The sequence below is a fragment of the Cajanus cajan genome, chromosome 3 (genome assembly GCF_000230855.2).
Source record: "Cajanus cajan strain Asha chromosome 3, NIPB_CcT2T_4, whole genome shotgun sequence".
In the NCBI taxonomy this organism is placed as follows: Eukaryota; Viridiplantae; Streptophyta; class Magnoliopsida; order Fabales; family Fabaceae; genus Cajanus; species Cajanus cajan.
The window spans coordinates 7,767,721-7,783,214 of record NC_138519.1 but is presented as its reverse complement, the minus strand read 5'-3'; the positions used below and the strand labels follow the sequence as shown (position 1 = coordinate 7,783,214).

At 35.3% G+C, this 15,494-nt stretch overlaps 2 protein-coding genes across 2 annotated transcripts; both read left to right on the top strand.

Annotated features, from left to right (window-relative positions):
- The first annotated feature begins 1,275 nt into the window (after positions 1-1,275).
- Positions 1,276-2,572, top strand: LOC109814140 (non-specific lipid-transfer protein 1). The gene is made up of 2 exons (XM_020378495.2): positions 1,276-1,699; positions 2,358-2,572. The coding sequence occupies exons 1-2, from the start codon at positions 1,356-1,358 to the stop codon at positions 2,368-2,370; spliced, it is 357 nt and encodes a 118-aa protein (XP_020234084.1). The 5' UTR covers positions 1,276-1,355; the 3' UTR covers positions 2,371-2,572.
- Positions 2,573-10,021: 7,449 nt separating this feature from the next.
- LOC145956007 (uncharacterized) lies at positions 10,022-12,582 on the top strand. The gene is made up of 2 exons (XM_083071562.1): positions 10,022-10,994; positions 11,048-12,582. The coding sequence occupies exons 1-2, from the start codon at positions 10,022-10,024 to the stop codon at positions 12,580-12,582; spliced, it is 2,508 nt and encodes an 835-aa protein (XP_082927688.1).
- Positions 12,583-15,494: the final 2,912 nt, after the last annotated feature.

Below are 15,494 nucleotides of genomic sequence, written 5' to 3'. Positions count from 1 at the left end.
TATTAGTATTTCACTTTCCCAACGATGATGAGTGAACAATAAAGGGAACACCCTCCCCCAAATGAGGATGAGTTGTAGAGATAAGTTTACCTCTTCTGTTTCCAAGGAAATTAATTAAGCAAGAAATGGAGGCATGAGGAAGAAAATTGAAAAGTCACAAAAGGAGCAAGAGGGTAAAAGTTAAATTAATAATATTTCTAACTGCAATTTATTTTTTATAAGTAGACAGAACTTTTTCAGACACTAAAAAATAAAGGATATCTCTAATTATATTTAAATATTTAAACTAAGATCAAGATTTAGTGTTAAATTTAGAGATTCTTAAACCAATTTTTATTATAAGATATTTTTAATTGAATTATATGAATAAATATATTTATATTAATTAATTTTATTGAGCTTATAATGTAAAATGATGATTTACCGGTTTTTATGAGAGGAATATGATTTTATATCAAAACTTATATACCAATATCAACAAAATAATACATGTCAATTGAAGAAAATTTAAAAAGTGAGAGAGAAAATTACATATTTTTATGATCTTTGATAAAAGTAAGTAAAAAATAATTTAATATTTTTAGAAATTAGTATTATAAAAAAGCGAAATTTTCATATAAAGCACGTGTTAATTATACTAGTGGGAAGGATGAATAAACATAGAAGCACAACCAGTAACTGGGAAGGGAGTTTTAATTAGCACTTAGCAAAGTGGAAATTTGATATGTAGCAAGTGGGTGCATGATAGGGGTGGTACGGAAGAGATGCAGCAAGTGGTGGTTTTGTGAACTTGCGTTGTCTTTGTCAACTAAAGCAAATAATAGTACCTTCATAATGGGGATGTCCATCAAATTTATGGTACTCTGCCAGGTGTACAAACGATGAAACATCTTGTTTCCTGCATTCAATTCAACACAACTGCCAACTAACTACCACAAGACTTTCTATCACTTCACTTCCAAATACATACTACACTACTCTTTTCTCAAAGTTAACATGATTTTAAATCTATTATATATTGTTTTTAATTCAAAACATTGCAAAGGTGTCATGAAAAATGAAAAAAAAAAAAAAAAAAGTAATAATAATCCAATAACAACACATAAAAGGGTGTTTTACTAATCAGAGAGAGAGAAGAACTTTGACACTCCAATCATTAACTCTCTTCTATCATGTAAAATAACATAATGAAATCTTATTAATTTTAATATATAAAAAAAAATTAAAAAAAAATAGAAGGCATCCTCTCTTCCCTTCTATATAAACCCTACACCTGCATCACTCATACTCACCAAGCAAACAATTCCGAACACACACATACACATAGACACACCAAACACACCCTTTGTTATTCCATGGCAAGCATGAAGGTTGCGTGCGTGGTTGCAGTGCTGTGCATGGTTGTGGTGAGTGCACCCATGGCACGTGCTGCCATCACGTGCGGGCAAGTGACGGGATCCTTAGCTCCGTGCATAGGCTACCTTCAACGGGGTGGAAGCCCGCCGCCGGCATGCTGCAGCGGAGTCAGGAGCCTCAACGCCGCCGCCAAGACCACCGCAGACCGCCAGGCTGCCTGCAACTGCTTGAAGCAAGCCGCCAGCGCCATTTCTGGCTTCAATGCCAACAACGCAGCTTCACTCCCAGGCAAATGTGGCGTCAGAATCCCCTACAAGATCAGCACCAACACCAACTGCGCTACGTAACTATCTAAACCCTAAATTCAACCATAATCCTCTATAATTTTAATTCATCTCTACATATATCTTATTTAGTTGACACACATGATTATATGATTTCACAACATCATGAACCTATATGCATGGCTTTAGTTCATCTCTAGGTTTGTGAACTCAGATTAATTCATCATATGACTACCTCATCTCACTATGCAAATTAGAAATGAGGATACGTTCAAATCTTAATTAAAATTACATCTGATATAAATTTTAAGACGAGTTCAAATAATGTTTTAACTACTCTCAATTCTTTCTCCATTCTTTTAGAAAGTATAAATTTTTAGAATAATTATGTATATTAATAATTAAAAAAAATTAATTAATAATATCTTGAATAATATTGTATTGTATTTATAATAAAATTATATATTTTAAAATGTATACCTTAAAATATACCTTAATTTAAGTTTTAAATTTTATTTATCTCATAATATAAGTATACATATGATAATATTGATATATTGAGTTAAAACATCAAATTAATCCTTGTTTCATATATTGTGGATTTTTTTATACATATGATTATCATTATTAGTGACATAGATATAGTTAGTTGGTTTGATTTAAATGTGTTGATTAAGTATCTTAATTCATTTGTTGGTTACACTTAATTACATGCAGTATCAAGGTTTGAAGAGGAAGTCACGGACGCAGGCTACTCACACTACTATGAGGGTATCCTTAATAATATTGAGAATAAGACCGAGGGCTCCACTTATATATAGCCCTCTTGTACGAGAGATTGTATTGGATAGCTTTTAATTCTGTTGAGTTGTTATTTCCTTGTATGAGTCGCACTTATATAGTTATCTACTTTATTATTGGGTTTCTCCCTATTTGTCTCGTTGCTCTTTTTTGGCTTCATAATTCATATCACCTCTAAACTTTTAGGTTCGATAGCATTAAAAAGAAACATACTCTATTGGTTAAAATTACCTGGATTAATTTTGATTTGTTGATAACAAAAAGATCTTACACAATAAGTGGAACTAAAAAACATTTTTCTCTTATTTTTATACTAAAAATTGTTTTAATCGTTTATCTCTTAAAAAAAATTAATTTCATTTTTCTCTTATTTTTATATTAAAAATTGTTTTAATCGTTTATCTCTTAAAAAAAATTAATTTCATTTTTCTCTTATTTTTATATTAAAAATTGTTTTAATCATTTATCTCTTAAAAAAAATTAATTTGGTGTGTTAATTATCGATCAGAAGTGATAGCAACATATTTTTCTTAACATTTATTATAAAATTAAAAGAAAAAGAAAGTCATTTAATAGAGTGTGAAACTCATCTAAATATAACATAAACCACCAAATTTTATGTTTTCTAATAAATTTCAACTAGACATAAAAATAAAAATAAAAAAACAAAGAGAGAGTATGTTGTTACATTAAATAAAAGTATCAAGCTTGAGTTTTTATTTTTTATTTTTATCAGCTAAAAGAAATGTATTAAGGAGGCATTAGGGGTGTCAAACACAAATATAAAAATGTTGAAAAATAAGAAAGAAGTTACAAAGTCTTATACTACTCCAAAATTATATGTTCCTATCATGTGTAATACAAAATTCTGTTGCGATGTGGTGTAAAACATGTTTCCCACATTTCTTTAGTTTATCAAGCTTGAGTTAATGTTGTCTATAGCCAGCTTTTTGAAATAATTATCATTTTAATTTTGGGATACAATTTTGAATTCTTTTTAAATTGATTCAAGATATAAAAACTGTTTAATTAGATTCACTTAATTACATGAAATCAATAAAACTTAAATATTCTTTGAATAAAAAAGGATTATAAATATGATAAAAATCATTGAGAAAACCCTCTTAAGCAATTGAAAGACTTTGAATGAAAATTTTTAATTAGTCATTAAAATCGTATGATATTTTTGCTTATATATATATATATATATATATATATATATATATATATATATATATATATATATATATATATATATAAAGGATTTTTTTATGTTGGTCTCTAATTTTTTACTTAAAAAATAATTATTAATTATCTAAAATTAAATATAAACAGAGATATGAACTTATAAGGAATTTTATTTTAACTATTGTATTTATTAAAGAAAAAAATTAAAGAATCTAAATAAAATAGCAACCATTTGATAAACGAAAAACATATAAAGAAAAATATACTTATTATTCTTTAAAGTAATTAAAAACAAGTAACTAATCCGCCTTGGCAAATGTTACTACGTCTCCCCACTAAACGAAATAGCATTTCTTTAAAGTAATTATTTTTGTACATGAAAAAAATTTATAATTAAGAGGAAAAATCTCATTAATAATAACCAAATAGATTGTCTAGCAAAGATAAATAAAATAAAAATAAAATAACAATAACAATAATTAATTAAAAATATATATTTACTGCGTCTCCACATTTTGTTTCGTCTTTTGCACCATTATATGAGTTTTGAGTCAGAAGATATTTTTCATCATATCTAAAATTTTCCAAATCTAGACATAGTTAAAATGCTAGAAATTCTTTATGTGGATTGTGAACAACGAGTCGACTCAATGTTATAAGGTTAGAAACGTGTCCTTTCTAACTGGTGATAAGGTGTGGTTGGAGGTTTTAATTTCTCGTAGATTCACTATGCACCTATTAGAATTGGTCAAATATGCCATCAATAAAAAGTCGAAAGTACTAATTGCAAACATACATTCCTAATTTAATTACTCTCAAGATTTAAAATTTTAAACGATAAAAAATTAATATTATGGCTGTATATAATTATTTTTATCTATCACTACTTATTCTATATATTTTTCATATGTATAAATAAGAGTTGAGTTTGTCAACTCAATAATATTTCATTCGAAATACAATAACTTTCTCATTTTCAACATGAAGGGTTTAAGCATATTTTTCACATACAAAATATCTTTCTCATTTTCAACATGGAGAAAGAGGAGATTAAACAAGTATTATGAGATTATGGTAGCTTTAAGAGTCATGGACCAAATGATTTTAGTTTCAAATTTCTAAAAGCATTCTATGAGGAGGGATATAATCATAATTGTGAAGGAATTTAATGTCAATGGTACATTATCGAGAGGTACTAATTCAACTTTTATTACTCTTATCCTAAAGAAGGACGATCCACAACACTTGGGTGACTATAGGCCTATTTCCTTGGTGAACTACATGTATAGAATTTTGTCTAAAATTCTTGCAAACAGATTGAAGGTCTTACCCTCTGTTATTGGTGATAAATAGAGTGCATTCTTGGAAGGGAGAAGTCTCTTACATGATGTGATGGTGCTTAATGAAGCTATTGATGAAACAAGGAGATGGAATAAACACAGCGGTTTTTTCAAGGTAGATTTTGAAAAGGCTTATGACTTAGTTTGTTGGAATTTTCTCATACATATGCTTCAAAGGTTGAGATTTAATAGTAAATGGAATGAATGGATGAAGGTATGTCTCAAATTATCTCATGTTTATATTCTTATTAATGTAAGTCCAACAGAATAATTCAAGATGGGGAGAGGCTTAAAGTAAGGGGACCCACTGGCTCCTTTCCTTTTAAATATTGTTGCAAAAGGTTTGTAAAGAATGACGAGAGCGACAGGCCACAAAAATTTGTTCAAAGGTGCCAAGGTGGGTAAATATCAAGTAGACATCAATTTTCTTTGATATGGAAATGACACAATATTCATGGAGGAGGCAAGCCTTGACAAGGTAATTGCTATAAAAAGCATTCTTAGGTGCTTTGAAGTGATATCTAGATAAAAAGTTAATTTTTCTAAAAGTAGCCTTGGTGTGATTGGTTTGGAAAGAAACTCATTGGAGAGTTATGCACATCTCTTGAATTGCAAATTGTGTCAATTTCCTTTTACTTACCTAGGTCTACCTATTGGAGCAAACCTAAAAAAGGGGAGACTTGGAAGCCTATTATTCAGAAATTTAAGAAGTTATCAAAATGGAATAACAAAACATTATCGGTAGTTGGTACAATATGCTTGATCAATTTAGTTCTAACCTTGGTGCCACTTTATTACTTATCCTTCTTCAAAATGCCAAATTTGGTTAGAAGATAATCAACTTTTATTCAAAGAAAACTTTTATGAGGTTGTATAGAATAGGTCAAGCAAAGATATCATGGATTAGTTGGGACAAAATAACTCGACCAAAGGCACAAGGAGGCTTGGGGGTTAAAAATATTGTGTTCAATGCAACCCTTTTGGCGAAGTGGAGATGGAATCTCTTCCATTAACCAGACTCACTGTGGGGTAGGGTGTTAGTTTCAAAACACGGTGGTGACTACAATGTCTACTTAGGGAATGCCTCTAATAAGGTTTCTATTTGGTGGCGTGATCTTTTAAAGGTTTGCGAAGGTGATAATGAAGAGAAATGGTTTGATAAACTAGTTAGATGGAAGATTGGGGATGGATCACGAACTAGATTTTGGCTTAATAATTGGAATGGAAATAAGTGTTTAGCAATGGCTTATCTTAGGCTCTTCTTAAATTTAGAACAACAATTGGATACAGTCGCTAACATGGGTGGTTGGAATGATGACAGCTAGGTTTGAGAGCTTGATGGTGTATGAATTGATTTGAATGGGAGACAAGGCAGTTACAATCTCTACAGAAAATACTTTCAAATGCAACACTTCAACAAGATCAATTGGATACATGGAAGTGGTTGGCAGATCAATTAAGGGCTTTCACAGTCAGATCAACTTATAGGTCTATCCACCTTGAACAACTATAGGAAGTTAAGTGGATAAAAAATTTACACAAATTTGGACTCTCCTAATACCCCAAAGGTCATTATTTTTAAATGGAGGTTGTTGCATAGTGCTATACCAATTATTGAGAATTTATTAAAGAGAAATATTTTACTACGACCTCAACAAACCATCTATTCTTTCTATTATTATGTTGCTAAATCCTCCTTGCATATCTCTTGTGCTTGTCCTCTAGTGGACAACATATGGAAACAATGGCTTTCTGGGTTAAATTGCCCCTTGCCCCTTCCCCAAGACTTGGAACAACATTTCAATTTCATTCCAGGGCCTATCTATTCAAAAGTGGAGGAGGGAAATCTAGCGTGTGGTCTAGTATGCAACAAGTTTGTGTATTTGGAAGTATAGGAATTTTCGTGTGTTTAAAGGTAGTTTGACAAAGATAAACTCACAAAAGACATCTTATTTTATTCTTGGTCATGGTTTCATATGTTCCAAAAGTCTGTCGATTATACTTTTACTCAATAGTGTAACAATCCTAGATTGTGCATAATTAATGGTAACAACACTACAACAAAATTTATTTTTAATGACAATTATTTAATGACAATAATTTAATTGTCACCATATGTAAAAATATTAATGGCTAATATATAATAGCCACTAAAAATATATTTATATTACACTAAAGTTTACTATTAGCGACAATTATTTAGAAAAAACTTAAGTCCCACATTGATTAGAGATAAGATAATTAAATAGTATATAAGTGAGTAATAACTATCACCTTACAGGTTCATTTTATAGGGTTGACTCCTAATTCACTATTCTAAATTGGTATCAAATCACTCATTGTTACCAACTTCAATAGTGCTATAAAACAATTAGAGACCAACTTTGACCTTATAAATCTTACATCGTTTAAAAGATAACATAATTAAAAAATAAATTAAAAAATATATAAATAAAAGACAACTCTCATCTTACAAATCTCATATCGAGTAGAGATAAAAAAGTATATAAGTTATGAATTTAGAAAATGAAATTATAGGAATAAATTATTTAAAGTAAAGGAGACAATTGAAAAAAATAACTTTTAATAGCCTTTAAAATGGCTACTAGAATTGCCACTAAAAAAATAAGTTTTTCCGACAATTTAGTAGATCTTTACCGGCATTTTATATAAATGCCAGTAATAGTATTACCGACACTGGATACACCAGCCATTAATTAAATGCCGGTAAAAAAATTATGGTCATTTATATGACCGCTAAATAATAAGTTAATTGCCACAAAAAACTAATTTTGGTGTAGTGCATGTGAATTCAACAAGTATGACATGTTATCACAATTATAGAGGGCAAAGTACAATTTTTATTACATGTTGACAAACATATTTTCTGCAAGTTTAGATGGTATCAGAGGAAGTTTGTTCTGATAGGGGAGAGAATTTAATTACTGCTATTATCTAAAATAGTGTTTTGTTTTGACAGGGAACAGGATTTAACGTATTGTTATTATCTATGACTTGTAAGAATTGGATACCCTTTACCCTTTATCGTCTTCTTTATTAATGCAAGTATATCTTCTTTGGAGTAAAAAAAATATATATTTCATTCTAGATAACATCTTGATAAAGTAAATATTGTCATGAAATTGTACTTTAATAGACATATATTCATCGACACTAATAAGTTGCTAGTTGTTAATGATTTGAAGATCCTAGCTACGCCATACGTTCAATACAAAATCTGGAAAGCTGCCTTATTGTACAAAAAAAAAAAACTTATAATATCATTTTCTCTTTTTTTTTTTTCTACAACTATTTTTTTTCTCTAATTAGTTGTACACGCAACAATATATTAAAAAAAGTAAGATGCAAATAAAAAAAAATAAAAAATGGGCGTATTACTTATAAGTTTATGTAAAAAATAGTAAAAATAATAATATTCTGCCTAAACGCGCGTGCACGTGCACACACGCACACACACGCATACACATGTACACGCACATGCACACACAGTATAAGACACACACAGATACAATATTCATAATTGTATATTTTTATTTATACACACATATATATATAGACACAAACTTAATATAATATTATTTAATGAATAAAAATATAATAAAAAAATTATAGGACAGTGTAAGACAATATTATAAGGAAATACAATATTCATAATTGTATATTTTTATTTATTTAATAAATTTATAAAAATAAAAATAAAATAACTGCATTACCTCGGCTGAGAGGGCCTGGGCCTTCATCAAGGTATAGAGAAATGAAATCAACATGCTACACAGCTATAAGCTATTTTTCTTTTACTATATCAGCTTGATCCGGTTCCTCTACAGTTTTAAGAAACTGCATACGGTGCAGTTGTGGATCTTTGATAGAGGACGGCCCACTGGGCCAACTCCTCAGCCACACACACGAAGGCCCAAACGTATGGATGGTCCAATACTCTTCAGGACTTTACTTTTATTTCATTAAAAATGTCCATTCTTATCAACATTCTCTTTACTTTTGTGGCGGTTCTATTCTATCGTTATCGTGGTCGTGTAATAAATTGGGATAGTAATTGTAACACATGTTGACGGTTGAGAGCATACTTTGGAATTTGGACTTCCCCTTATCACGATTACAGTATTAAATTGTCCTGTCTTTTAATTGCTCTGCACATCTCATTACATTCTTGGTCGGAGAAAGCTTCGTCTATAAGTACTTCTCAATCTATATATATATATATATAAAATGTTCTAAAAAAATTTTACTAACATATAAATAAATTTCAATCAAATTAATCTTATTTAATATTCTTAATCTAAAAATATATTTATGATAATAAATGAAACAGATTATCTATCATGAATATAATGTATATTTTATGTAAAATTATAAAATTAAATATATTTAATGAAATTTTTAATCTATGTAAAATTAATTATTTTTATTTACATAGATTTAGAGGGAGTATACTTTTTTAATGTACAACTAGTATCATTTTCTAATCAGAATTGAAGCTAACTTGACAATATACATTTATATTTAATGTAAATTTCATTAAAAATCATTTACCTAAAGTTAAACTTCAATTTTGATAAAATAAATGTACGGGTAGGGGTGTTTAGCCACCCTCTTATCGGTTACCGAGGGACCGAATCAGGTGGCCGATTGTCAATCGGCCACCTGGTTCGGCATATCTCTATTAATTATCTTTAATAAACCATTAAAGGTTAATTAGCTGATTAAGAAGTATTACCTGATACGGTAAGTTTTTACAGGGCCCATAAGGTCCAGGGCCCACGATCGTCAGTATAAATAGCTCAGGTCAAAAGGTAACGTCACTGTTCATGAATTACCCTAGATTTCTGTGCCCGTGCTGACTTGAGCGTTGGAGTGCCTTTTGCAGGTACAAACCCTTTCACTCATATCGGATTGGAGCGTTCGTTCGGCCTTCAGAACACAGGAAGAGTATTTGGTGTATCCTTATACAGGTACATTTGGCGCCCACCGTGGGGCCGAACGAAGTTGGTTGGAAGTTTGTTGAGAAGAACGATGCCGATAACTAGGAGAACAAACACGCAAGATCGTCCCATTGAGGAGCATGTGGAAGTGGTGGATGAAACCGATCTCTCTGAAACAGTGCGTTTGCTGAAACAAGAAATGGAATTAATGAAACAACAAAGAGAGAAGGATGCAAGAGAGCTTTCGGCCTTCAGGGCTGAGAATGAAGCATTGAAAAGTCAGGATACAACATGGAAGCCTACTCATATCACCAACACACAAACTCAAGGGTCGTATCAATCTCACGCGGTCCATACATCGGTTCCTCATGCTTCAGCAGTAGCCCCTGAGAGGTTCCCTTCGGCCTTACCTACTGTGGGTCGTCCTGCAGATATAACCACTGTCGGATCACACCGACATCCGTTTACTCCCTCCATTATGCAACTCCCTTTAATGGATAATTGGAAGGCTTTACCTATTGACAAATATGATGGTACCACTGATCCTGATGAACATTTAGATGTTTTTCTGACACAGGTAACTCTGAGTACGACCGATGACGCTGCGTTGTGTCGGATCTTTCCTACGTCCCTCAAAGGCAGAGCTCTCAGCTGGTTCACTCGTCTCCCACCCAATTCAATAGATTCCTTCAACACATTGTCATCACAGTTCACTATCCAATTTGCGACGAGTCGCCCTCATAGTCTAACATCTTTATCTCTGGTTAGTCTTAGACAGGACAAAAAGGAGTCTCTTCGGGCGTTTATGGATCGGTTCAACAAGGCTACTTTGGAAATCAGAGATCTCAACCCAGCTGTGGCGCTACATCATCTTACAACAGCTTTGAAACCAGGCCCATTCGTCAACAGCATCTGTAAAAAGCCTCCTTCGGACATGAACGACTTACGTAGGAGGGCTGATAAGTACATGCAGATGGAGGAGTTGGCAGAATTCAGAAATCAGGCCCGAGCCGAGCAGTCCACTAAATCCGAAAAACCGGTAGAACCATCATACAGGGGGCGAGGCAAAGAAATATCCCTTCGGGAGCGGCCTATCCGGGGTCTGAAGTATACTCAGTACACTCCGCTTATGCCAACCGCGCGGCGGTCCTCGAACAGGCTTTGGCGTCTGAAGTATTGACAATTCCGAAGAGGGCTTCCACTCCACCACGGGCAGATACTAGCAAATCTTGTCGGTATCATCGGAATCGTGGACACTCAACTGATGAATGTGCGGCCCTTAAAGATAAGATTGAAGACTTGATTAAGCAAGGAAAACTGCATAACTTTGTGGACCGATCAGGTTCATCCCAGAATCGTTCATATCAACCCAGGTATCAAGATCGGCACAGGCAAGACCGTTCTGATAAAACCTCTGATAGAGTTCGACGTGAAAGAAGCAGGTCGCGCGAAAGAAAAGATGACTCGGCACCTTCGCATAGGAGGGTTATCAATACTATTGCTGGTGGCTTTGCGGGCGGGGGCACAACTTCTTCGGCCCAAAAGAGACATCTCCGAGCTATCCGATCGGTCAACACTGTTCATAGACAGTCATCTCGGCGATTGCCAGCAATAACCTTCACTGATGCTGACTTCAAAGGCATTGACCCAGAGCAAGACGATCCGATGGTCATCAGTGTAGAAATTCACAATTGCATCGTCAAGAAAACATTGATTGATCAGGGCAGTTCGGCAGATATCATATATTGGAACACATTCAAGCAGTTGGGCATTTCTGAAAAAGAATTGCTTCCCTATGACGATCCGTTGGTTGGTTTTGCAGGAGAGAGGGTCAGTACCAAGGGTTACATTAAACTCTTCACACGCTTTTGTTTTGACGAACAGGAAAGCAGAGAAGTTCAGGTAAAATATATTGTGGTGGATGCAAGTACCTCATATAATATCCTCCTCGGCAGACCGTCTTTGAATGCATTGGGAGCTATCGTTTTAACACCACATTTGGCGATGAAGTTTCCATCCGACCAAGGAAAAGTAATCACAATTCATGCTGATCAGAAGGCAGCGAGAGAATGTTATTATGCTAATTTGCGAGTTTTGCCGTTGGAAGAAAGAAAATCCAAGTCAAACAGAATTCATGTTGTGAACGCTTCGGCAACTGTAGACGAAGCCATATGGGATCTTGATCCTAGAATGAATAATGAAGAAAGGGTGGAGCCGATTGAGTCAAAAGTGCAGTTCCAGATAGGTTCATACCCTGAGCAGGTTACGTACATCGGTGCCGAAATCTCCGAAAATGATCGCTCGGCCCTATGTAAAGTTATAAAGGAGAATAAAGATCTCTTTGCATGGACACCTTCTGACCTGCCGGGTGTAGACCCAAAAATCATGTGTCATAAGTTATCAGTATGTGCCGAGGCAAAACCAATCGCGCAGCGTAAAAGAAAAATGGGGACCGAAAGAAAACTCGCAGTTGAAACGGAGGTTGCCAAGTTGCTTGAGGCCGGATTCATTCGGGAGGTCCATTACACCACTTGGCTGGCAAATGTGGTGATGGTGAAAAAGTCGAATGGAAAGTGGAGAATGTGCACTGATTACACAAGTCTCAACAAGGCATGCCCTAAGGATGCCTATCCACTTCCAAACATAGATTGATTAGTTGATGGAGCCTCAGGACATGAGATGTTGACTTTTCTTGATGCTTACTCGGGATACAACCAAATTCCCATGCATGTCCGCGACGAGGAAAAGACAGCCTTCATAACCGATTCGGCCAATTATTGCTATCGGGTAATGCCGTTTGGGTTGAAAAATGCAGGGGCAACGTACCAAAGGTTGATGAATAAAGTGTTTCAACATCAAATAGGCAAGAATATGGAGGTATATGTGGATGACATGGTTGTAAAATCCAGAAACGTTGATCGGCATGCAATGGATCTTTTGGAAATTTTCCAACAGTTGCGCAAGTACGATATGAGGCTCAATCCGGAGAAATGCGTGTTTGGAGTGTCCGGAGGAAAGTTCCTCGGCTTCATGCTTTCGGTCAGGGGAATTGAAGCAAATCCTGACAAATGTATGACAATCGTCAACATGATAAGCCCTAAGACCCTTAAACAAGTTCAACAGCTAGCAGGTCGGCTTACAGCGTTATCCCGATTTCTCCCGTGTTTAGCTGAAATAACGAAACCTATGGTGAGATTGTTGAGAAAAGCAAACAAGTTTGAATGGTCCGATGAATGCGAGAAGGCTTTTCAGACTTTAAAGGAACGCCTCGGTTCCCCACCAGTCCTTTCTAAGCCCGATCCAGAAGTACCAATTGTGGTTTACTTGTGTGTGTCAAATGATACAATAAGCACAGTTCTAATTCAAGAAAAGGAAGGACAGCAGCCCATTTACTTCGTCAGCCGTATGTTACAAGAGGCCGAGACAAGGTACCAGCTCTTGGAAAAAGTGGCACTAGGGCTGGTTCACACCGCTCGGCGCCTCCGGCAATATTTTCAGAGTCACCAAATTATTGTTCGAACCGATTGCCCAATAGCTAAAGTACTACGTAAACCTGAGTTGGCAGGAAGGATGATGGCTTGGTCTATTGAGTTATCGGAGTTCGACATTTGTTTCCAACCTAGAGAACCAATCAAGTCTCAATGCTTGGTGGACTTTATCAATGAGTTGCAGCCGAGGGGTTGTTTTGTCAACGATTTATGGACGATACATGTGGATGGTTCCTCCAACAATCAAGGCAGTGGAGCAGGTATAATTTTGGAGGGACCAACAGGATTAATCCTAGAGCAATCATTACGATTTGCGTTCAAGGCTTCAAATAATCAGGCCGAATATGAAGCGTTATTGGCTGGCTTAAGGCTTGCACGAGAGATTGGTGTTAACCGATTGGAGTGCTGGACTGATTCAAAAGTTGTAGCCGAACAAGTGAATGATAATTTTCATGTCAAAGATGCAAACTTGTTGAAATACTACCATTTGTTTCAAAAAATGCGCGATACGTTTGAAGAAGTTTACGTAAAGCACACACCAAGAGAACACAATGCGAGGGCGGACCAATTGGCTCGGTTGGCAAGCAGTACCAGAAAACCTGGACAGCTACGAACCACACTTCACTTGGATCTTGAAGCGCCAAGTGTGGTAGTTGCTGAATGTTTGGTAGTAGAGGGGTCTGTTCGTACATGGATCACCGAGATAATAGATTATCTTGAGCATGGTACCCTACCATCTGACCCAACGGTGGCTAAAAAGCTCCGAACGCAGACCGCTAGATATGTCGTGATTGGAGGAGACTTTTATAGAAGAGGATTCTCGGCTCCGTTGCTGAAATGCGTCGACACAGAACAAGCTAATTACATATTGAGAGAGATGCATGAAGGGATATGTGGTTTCCATTCGGGAGGACGGACTTTAGCAACTAAAGTGCTTCAGGCCGGATACTACTGGCCTACTCTCAGGGAAGATTGTGTAAAGTTTGTCAAGCATTGTGTATCGTGTCAGCGGCATGGTAACCTTATCCACGCTTCGGCTGAAGAACTTCATGGCATTAGTTCGCCTTGGCCATTCGCAATGTGGGGGATGGATATTCTTGGACCCTTCCCAATCGCCAAGGGTCAGTGCAAATTTTTGTTGGTTGCTGTAGATTATTTCACGAAATGAGTCGAGGCCGAGCCGCTTGCCAATATCACAGCAGCCAATGTTCAAAAGTTTTTATGGAAAAACATCATCACCCGTTTTGGCATTCCATATGCACTTGTCACTGACAATGGTTTGCAGTTCACCGATCAAAAACTTAATCGGTTCATTCAGGATCTCGGTATCAAACATAGGTTCACTTCGGTCGAACACCCGCAAGCCAATGGACAAGCCGAAGCAGCAAACAAAGTAATCCTTGGAGAATTAAAGAAACGATTGGGAGACGCTAAAGGAGCTTGGGCAGAGGAGTTATTAGAAGTTTTATGGGCGTACCGGTGTACACCTCAGTCCACAACTAAAGAAACACCCTTTCGGCTTACGTATGGCACAGATGCCATGGTACCTGTTGAGGTGGGCGAACCATCTTTTCGGCGACAATATTTTCAAGAAAACACCAATGATATTTCTCTTCGAGCTGAAGTTGATATGGTCGATAAAGTACGTGTTCGAGCCGAGATCATAGCAGAAGCTTGCAAACAGAGGATGGCTCGTAGGTTTAACTCCAACCTTATCAAGAGAAGTTTCAAGGAGGGCGACTTGGTATGGAGAGTGCAAGGAACGGCAAGACGTAATTCAAAAGAAGGCAAGTTGGCTGCTAATTGGGATGGCCCATTTCGGGTCCGACACAGTTTAGAAAACGGGGCATACAAATTGGAAGAACTTTCGGGCAAGATCATTCCCAGAACATGGAACGCTTCTCATCTGAAGACATATTATAGCTAGTATACATTGTAAAAAGACTTTGTGTAAACAGCGGGTGTACTCTTTTCCTTGATCAGTCTTTTCTCCCCTTATAAAAAAGTGAAAAGAGGTTTTGGCCGACAAGGTTTTTAACGAGGCACCCATTAATAAAATTTCATCTGTTCTTCCAT